General features: G+C 39.8%; 1 protein-coding gene across 1 annotated transcript in view; it reads right to left on the bottom strand.

Annotated features, from left to right (window-relative positions):
• Positions 1-9,118, bottom strand: part of CPA6 (carboxypeptidase A6) — a 300,483-nt gene that overhangs the window by 161,642 nt on the left and 129,723 nt on the right. Inside the window, exon 2 of the mRNA XM_010848449.1 lies at positions 2,452-2,527. Within this exon, the coding sequence (XP_010846751.1) occupies positions 2,452-2,527 (76 nt within the window). The remainder of the gene's footprint in view (positions 1-2,451; positions 2,528-9,118) is intronic.

Here is a 9,118-nt window from a genome sequence, read left to right as displayed (position 1 = left end):
TGGTCCAACTCTCACATCTATACATGACCACTGGAAAAACCATAGCTTTGACTAGATGGACCTTTGTTGGCCAAGTAATGTCTCTGCTTTTTAATATGCTGTCTAGGTTGGTCATAACACAGCAGTAATAACAATACCCAATTCATTGTGTTGTTGAAATGAGGCAATTCTGGAAAGCACTTAGCACTGTGACCATCACATGGTGACCGTGAGGGGCCAGATGTAATTGTCTGTGACATGGACTCAGAGTATCATCAACACTTGAAATATTAACTCCAACTCCCTCCCCTTCACTCTGCTCCCCTCTTTCCTCACCAGTCCCTTCCCCTAAGCCCCTTCACATCCAAATCATTTCCTTCCCTGGTTTACTCCCTTTCCTTAAGGACCTAATGAAAACAATATACAGGAACGTATTTTTCTGTACATATTTTTTCTGTATATGATTTTGTGTTTTTCTTAAGTACCAAAAGTCATGACGTGAATGTGCTGTTATCAGGGTCTACCGTCTTGTCTGCGCTTAGCATCTTTTGGTTTCTTCTACAATGACTGATGAGTTTATGAGGAGTTCCCACAGTTCCCACTGATATAATGCTATTGCTTTTGATAATGGTAAGTGATTATCACATATAGAACTATGCAATTTCATTTTCATAACTCTATAAGGCCTACCAGGTAAATATATTAACAAAATGGGGAAAAAAGTCCTTTGATGAACAATTTTTTCCCCAATATTTGGTTCAGAATATTTGTTCCCTGAAATACTGCACACTAAAATGTAAAGGGGGCTCTTTTGCTTTTCTAGTGATATGTCTGTTACTGCTGCTGCTGCTAAGTCGCTTCAGTCGTGTCCGACTCTGTGTGACCCCATAGACGGCAGCTCACCAGGCTCCCCCGTCCCTGGGATTCTCCAGGCAAGAACACTGGAGTGGGTTGCCATTTCCCTTTTCCAATGCAGGAAAGGGAAAAGTAAAAGTGAAGTTGCTCAGTCGTGTCCGACTCTTCGCGACCCCATGGACTGCAGCCCACCAGGCTCCTCTGTCCATGGGATTTTCCAGGCAAGAGTACTGGAGTGGGGTGCCATTGCCTTCTCCGAGTGATATGTCTACCACACGTCAATGGAGACAGACGCTTCTATTTGAACCTTGCTTTGTTTCACTGCAACTTTTGAGTCCCTGGGGTACTGTTCAGAGAGTGTTCAGGTATTGCTGCTAAAAAATCTATAATGGGGTTGATGATCATATGTAACCAGAGGTAGCTCAATGTCAGTACCCAGAATCAGGGGTTCTTTTGAAGGGGAGAGGAGATTTAGGAAATGCCTGGCAAGCTCAGCCTTGTTGGTATTGGAGAAAATCACAAGAGTTTGGAATAAACTCCTGCATCCTCATTCATGAGCCCTTGTCATGAGACTCCAACTTAAATTGGCACTGCCTGTGTAGGAACCATGGATGAGGAGGAAGCAAGCAATCAATAAAAGTTCAAATAAACTTCCTTTGCAAATAAAGTCAGTATCTGAAGGGAAGACGGCAAAGAGAAACATCAAACCAAAAATAAAACACCCCAAATCTGATAATTATACATATCTCCAGAAGCTACCGAATTCATCCTTCCTCTGTCATCCCCCTAACACCATCTCCAGGTAGAACTGTATGCCAGTCCTAGGACACTTGTTTGTCTATCCCACACTGAGGTTAATGAGATGCCCTGGTAAATATGCTTTGCTTTCCATTAAAATGAAGCTAGAGCACCACAAACTTTGTGGGATGCTTCTGTGCTTTGTAGGCTTGGAAAAGAGACCATCAACCCCATTTCTCATCATAACCTTTTAGCTAAAGTTAACACTGAATTATATATAGTAATAGGTAGATGAGAAATCCTCTAACTCTAAAATCCATAGAATTCATCAAAGATTGAATAATCAAAGTCATTCAACCTTTACCAACAGAATCCTCTTATCGGACTCACTGAAACATAGCAAAATTAATTAACTTGAGTTTCTAGCTTATTTTCCTCCGCTCACGTCTGCTTGAAGTTTTAATTAGAAGGAAAGTGTCTAGATAATCAGCAAGAAGATTTCAAGGAGGAGAAGTGAAGCTCTGGAAAATTACTAACTAAATTCTCTCATTCGTTAAGAAAACCTTACTGAGCTTCTAATGTTCAAGACACTCATTGAGAACAGAGCATCAAACAAAAATAGACAAGCTCTCTCATGAAGCTTACATGCTACTAAGGGAGATGGAAAATAGACTGGTAAATAGAAAACTGGTCAGATATATACAATTTGGAGTAACCTTAACTGTACGTTCAAGGCACTTCCAGGTTAGCTCTTAGCATTTTTTTCCCATGGCTAAGAGTCCAGTGATTTTTTCCCATGAGTCCAGTGATTCAACTTCAGTCAGCAAAGCCTTGTAAACACATACGAGCATAATGACAAATGAGTGGACACTTGCTTACCTTCAGTTGGTGGCATATTTTCTTCAGTACAAACGCTTCCTCTTCTGTATTGGGAGTAAGTCTTATCACCTTATCACTATAATAAAGGGAAAAAAAATGGTGAGGTATACCCTTTAAAAATAAAGATACAGCCATTTCTATATATATATATTTTTTTTTAAACTGCCTTTGCATTTAGAAAAAACAGCAAAATATTAGACTGGCCTATAGGAATTTTATTGCATTCTTGGTACTCTGTGATAGTTTTCATCTTTTTTTCCCCTCTGTCTTAAAACTATTAATTTATTTTTTCATCAGTTTTTGAAGATTACAAATTTACACTCAAGCAGAGAAAGGTAAAAAAAACAGTGACAGTGGCAACAGGACAAGAACTTCCGTGATATCTCAGAGCAGACACTGAGAAGGAAAATTCCCGATGACAGGAAAAAAAAAAGCAACAAAGCCTACTTAAAATTTTTAACTTTATGCTGAAAAGGAACGTGACTTTTGATAAGAGGACCCATGACATCCATACACAGTGGAACATTTCTGATTTGGATTCTTCCCCCATTGAGAACATAAAGATAAGCCCACCTCTAAGGGACACCTTATTTCTTGAGTACACAGCTTACCAACTGGTATGAGAGACCAAACTGGAGGGAACCCCCTGCCCCCATTGTTTGTGGCCATTAAATACCAATGGCTATAAAATTTTTGTTATTTAATTTTTATTTTTTAAAATTATTGATGTATAGTTAATGTACAATGTTGTGTTGGTTTCTGGTGTACAGCTGTCATTCAGTTATATATATATATGTATATATATTTTTCTTTTTCATATTATTTTCCATTATGGTTTGTTATGCAACACTTTGAAAGTGATAAAAGCTTAAAATTAATTTTTACAGCCATTAAAAATTTTCCACTGTTAAAATTACATCTGAACAGTCTACACAGATTCTGAATTGCCTAGGAAGACTAGAGGTGTCATGCTTTCCACCAGAGAGCTCTCTGCAGTGGTACTTTTCCTCCAGGTGTGCCATACATGTATTATCACTTTCTAATTTTGTCATGATGAGCTTGAGAAGCACAGCGCTAGTATATAATAATCACAACTATACATGTATAACCAAATGACTGTGCTGTACACCTGAAACTAACACACTGTAAATCAACTACACTCCAATAAAAAAATTAATTTATCATAGTAAAAAACCCCACAACTGTTCAATGAGTTTTTCATGGAGTAGAAACTTACTAAATATTTATTAGCAGATTGGTATAAAGGAGATCATTGAGAATAATTGGCTTCCAGAGGAAATGTAAGGAAAAATGAAGTATAAGAAGAATGAGTATTTTCCATCATCTTCAATGGCATTTTACAATGACTGCAGACAAAATAGAATGTTATCAATACCACATATATAAAGCACAAAACAAAAACTCTAGCAGTTCAGCCACAGCTTCTCTCTCCAGCCTCAAAGTTGTATCAGAAGAAGGATGGAATTTATGAGCTTTTCCATGGTTTTACCACTTAGATGAATTGCAGTCTCAAAGACTAAGTTAAGATGAATATGGAGGACATCAGAGCCCAAGGGAGACTTTGGATTTGTGGGACAGTCATTCTTTAAGGCTGTGTGTCCATTTCCCATAATTTTTACTTTATGCTTTCAAATGACCCTGTTATACCTTCCTTAGGCCTATGAGTTAAAAGACCCCTGGCTTGCTGAGTGGTAATTCAGCATGTTGTACACACTCCTACTCAATATGGTTTTGTAGCTTTTGCTTTTGTATGCCTCAAAAACATCATACAGAACAACCTCTTGATACCTGTGTCATAAAGTCCATTTTCCTGGAAAGAATAAAAAAGTAGAAGGAAAGGGGAAAAAAAATCAAGTCACTATAAAAAAAAAAACTTCGAATATGACCTTTGGAATTTAAACGCAATTACACCTTTTCTTTCATTCTTTTTTTTTTTTTTCTATTATACATTTCTCTGACCTTTGTTTTTTCTGGATTCATCATATCCTGGCCTCTCCCACCTGACCCAATATAATTCTTGGCAAAGAACAACTCCAATGGATGATACAGTTGTTTTTTGAGGGATGGATCGCTTGACAGGTTGCTGAAAAACACCTCCATCTGGGGCCCTGTCAGCTCCTCAAGAGTGCAAAGAAAGCAATCTGTAGCTGTTTTACAGCCATGGGAAGTTTTTTTTTTTTTTTTAAGATGATGGATAATTCAACCTGGCAATTGGTTCCTCCTCTGTGAGTACAGGATAAAAGGGGACCACCCCTGGGATTATTAACCCTGAAAGTGATTGTTCAAACCCAGTTTTGTCATTTTTACCACAAGAACTCCACTTCATCTCAGCTTGTAGAAATTTTCAGGTGTGACTTGAGAAATGTGTTTATTACCATTTGATTACTTATCAAAGAACAGAGAATAAGGAAAGCTATTTCGCAAAGCCCATGAAATGTCATACTTTTTTGTAAGCTCATAAATTATATTGGTAACTAGCCAGTAACCAAAACCCAACAGCTCTTTATTCAGCATGTAAGACCAGTGCCTCCCAAGTGCCCCATTTGTTTTACCAAACAGAAAGCTTATTCTCCCTAGATCCGTTAGCTAGTCTTTTTCAAAGTGGTAAACAATAATTCTTGGACTGCAAGGAGATCAAACCAGTCAATCCTAAAGGAAATCAACCCTAAATATTCATTGGAAGGACGGATGCTGAAGCTGAAGTTCCAATACTCTGGCCATCTGACAAAGAGCTTCTCATTGGAAAAGACCCTGATGCTGGGAAAGACTGAAAGCAAAAAAAGAAGGGAGCAGCAGAGGATGAGATGGTTAGATAGCATCACCAACTCAATGGACATGAGTTTGAGCAAACTCTGAGAGATAGTGAAGGGCAGGAGAGCCTGTGTGTGCTGCAGTCCATGGGGTTGCAAAGACTCAGACATGACTTAGCAACTAAACAAAACCTGCAAAACAAAAATTCAGGACCACAAACAGGAAAGTTTCAGGAAGTCAAGTAGCTACTGAAATTAGGAAAACTAGCTGTGCACAACTATCAGAGAAGATGAACCGAGGCTTCCTTCATAAAGTGAAAGTGTTAGTGTCTCAGTCATGTCTGACTTTGCGACCCCATGGACTGTAGCTGCCAGGCTCCTCTACCCATGGGATTCTCCAGGCAAGAATACTGGAGTAGGTTGCCCTTCCCTTCTCCAGATTTTCCCAATCCTTTATAATGTATCAGTTTTTTTTCAACCACTAGGTGGCAACATCATTTTAAGGCCCCTTGGGATTAAAATGAGAGAATCAAAGGTCTGAATGCGGGTTAAGGTTAGAAGCATGAGTGGGCAACCAGCTACACATACATATGGGCACCTGTAAGTCAGAGATTTCTAACTCAGCCTATATAAAGTTTCCAGAGAGATTGCACAGATGTTTTTAATTACAGTTTAAGGATGTAGTATAGACAACAGGTAAGTAATCTCCCAATATTTATTAGTATGCATTCACTAATGCTATACTGATGTTCTGTCCCTTTGTCTTACAGGGCAAATGAGGTTTCTTTGTAATGTTAGCATCAAGTCTGGTTGTAAATTTGATGACTAATTCTTATGTACCATGCGTGCATGCTAAATTGCTTCAGTTGTGTCCAACTCTTCACAACCCTGTGGACTGTAGCCCACCAGGTTCCTCAGTCCATAGGATTCTCCAGGCAAGAATACTGGAATGTATACTATGCCCTCCTCCAGGGGATCTTGCTGACCCCAGGGAGTGAACCTGCGTCTCTTATGTCTCCTGCATTGGCAGACAGGTTCTTTACCACTAGCACCACCTAGGAAGCCCTTATGAACCATAGCAACCATATGAATAAGAATAAATAAACTTAATTGATTTAAAAACTGTTATAACCTAGAGGGGTGGGATGGGTTGGGAGGTGGGAGGGAGGTTCAGGAGGGAGGGGACACATGTATAACTATGGCTGACTCATGTTGGTGTATGGCAGAGACCCAGACAACGTTGTAAAGCAATTATCTTTTGATTAAAAATTAATTAAAAAGAAACTATTACTGAATGTTTAATGAGATACCAAGTGAAGCCAGACAGAAAGACAAATATACTGCTTATATGCAGAATCCAAAAAAAAGGATACAAATGAACTAATTTACAAAACAGAAATAGACTCACAGACACAGAGAACAGATTTATGATTACCAAAGGGGAAAAGGGTGGGATAAATTAGAAGATTGGGATTAACATCTACACACTATAATATGTAAAATAGATAACCAACAAGGACCTGCCATCAAGCAGAAGATACTCAACGTCTTGGGCTTCCCTTGTGATTTGGCTGGTAAAGAACCCACCTGCAATGTGGGAGACCTGGGTTTGATCCCTGGGCTGGGAAGACCCCCTGGAGAAGGGATAGGCTACGCACTCCAGCATTCTTGCCTGGAGAATTCCATGGACTGTATAGCCAGTGGGGTCTCAAAGAGTCAGACGACACTGAGTGACTTTCACTCAATGTCTTGCAGTAACCTTTAATGGAAGAGAATATAAAAAATGCGTGTATGTGCATAACTAAATCACTTCACTATACACCTGAAACTAATACAATATTGTAAATCAACTATATTTTAATAAAAAATTGTAAAAATGTCTAGTGAGAATATAATCTTAGAGAAGAGAATTCAGAAAGAGATTCCCATCTCAAACTTGTTACCATCAGTCTGGGTCTCAGGGTCCTTGTTGCAGGAGTGGGGGATGAACTCCCAGTTGCCTTTTCATTATATTTTAAAATTAAGTTTAATTATATATACATTTAAAAATTTTTGAAGTATGGTTGACTTACAACATTATATTATTTTCAGGTGCACAACATAGCGATTCAATTTTTTATATAGATGACACACCAAAGTTACAGAATATCGACTGTCTTCCCTGTGTTGTGTATCTCTGTGACCCATTTATAACTGGTAGTCTTTTTTAAACCCCTTCACTTGCTTCTCCCCTCTGCCCCACCTCTCTCAATTGTAACCACTAGCTTGTTCTCTGTATCTATGAGTCTATTTCTGTTTCATTTGTTCACTGGTCTTGTTGTTTGGAGAATCCCATGGATGGAGGAGCCTGGTGGGCTACAGTCCACGGGTCGCAAAGAGTCGGACACAACTAGCGACTTCACTTTCACTTCACTTGTTTTAAGTCACACATATAAGTCTCCTACAAGTTGCAATGCAGGAGACCCAGGTTTGATCCCTGGGTCAGAAAGATCCCCTGGAGAGAGCGGATGGCAACCCATTCCAGTGTTCTTGCCAGGAGAATCCCCATGGACAGAGTAGCCTGGTGGGCTTCAATCCATGGGGTCACAAAGAGTCAGACATGACTGGGCAACTAGGCACACAGGCACAGAAGTGAAAACATATAGCATTTGTCTTTCTCTGACTTTTGTCACAAAGCAAAATAACAAAGAGTATATTGTTTGAGTTCAGTGCCTGCCGTAGTCATTGCTATGCCTTGATCACACCACAACTATAGAAGAACATCTGTTTATGTCAATTTGGGACTTCCCAGGTGGCTTAGTGGTAAAGAATCTGCCTGACAATGCAGGAGATGCAGGGTTTAATCCTGGGGTCAGGAAGATCCCCTGGAGAAGGAAATGGCAACCCACTCCAGTATTCTTGCCTGAAGAATCCCACCGGCAGAGGAGCCTGGTGGGTTACAACCCATAGGGTCACAAAAGAGTTAGACATGACTTAGCAACTAAACAACAACAAATGGATGATTTGAGAGTCCTTTTCCTCAGCCTCTTTTTGAAAGACACAGATGTGAAGCTCCAGATTTTTCCTCTGTTTCCTGGCATGACCTTTCACAATTAATGCTTATATCAAACTCTACATTTCCTTGTAAGTTAACAGAGCTAGTATATGAATCCATGTTTATAAAAATCAAAATATTACAGAGGTACCTCTCATACCCACTTCCCTAGGAGACCAAAACCTTCCTCAATTTCTTCCAGCTGAGTGGAAAGTTTTTCTAGATGCTTTGAGGTTATCTACTTTATACACACTTGCTTCTAGAACCCCATTCCTGTCCCACTGCTGGCATTAGAACCCCATCCTCAGTTTGAGGGCCCCATTTCAAAGTCCTGACTCCCAGACTACAATGCATCAGTTTTTCTTTCCATTTCAGCTTTGGTTTTTCTTTTCCCTCAAATGTTTGGCACCTGTAAGTTTTCTCTTTTTTTCTTTCTCCAAAGCTCAGTTATCCACTAACTGATAGGGCAGTAGCATCATGCACTCTGAGGGCAAGTTGCCAACATCACCTGTGTGGCCTTAGGCAAGGTTCTTAACTTCTCTGTGTCTCAGTCCTTCTCTCAGTGGATTGGGGAGAATTGCACTTAATTCATGGGCTATTCAATGAGTAGGGTTAAAGGAGCATTCAAGTCAAGTGCTTAGAGTAATACCTGACATATAGTCAGATATCGGAGAAGGCAATGGCAACCCACTCCTGTACTCTTGCCTGAAAAATCCCATGGACGGAGGAGCCTGGTAGGCTGCAGTCCATGGGCTCACTAAGAGTCGGATACGACTAAGCGACTTCACTTTCACTTTTCACTTTCATGCATTGGAGAAGGAAATGGCAACCCACTCCAGTATTCTTGCCTGGGAATCCCAGG

This window comes from Bison bison, unplaced genomic scaffold (assembly GCF_000754665.1).
Source record: "Bison bison bison isolate TAMUID 2011002044 unplaced genomic scaffold, Bison_UMD1.0 scf7180017864267, whole genome shotgun sequence".
Lineage (NCBI taxonomy): Eukaryota > Metazoa > Chordata > Mammalia > Artiodactyla > Bovidae > Bison > Bison bison.
The sequence above is the reverse complement of the archived record's forward strand: the minus strand, read 5'-3'. Positions and strand labels throughout refer to the sequence as shown.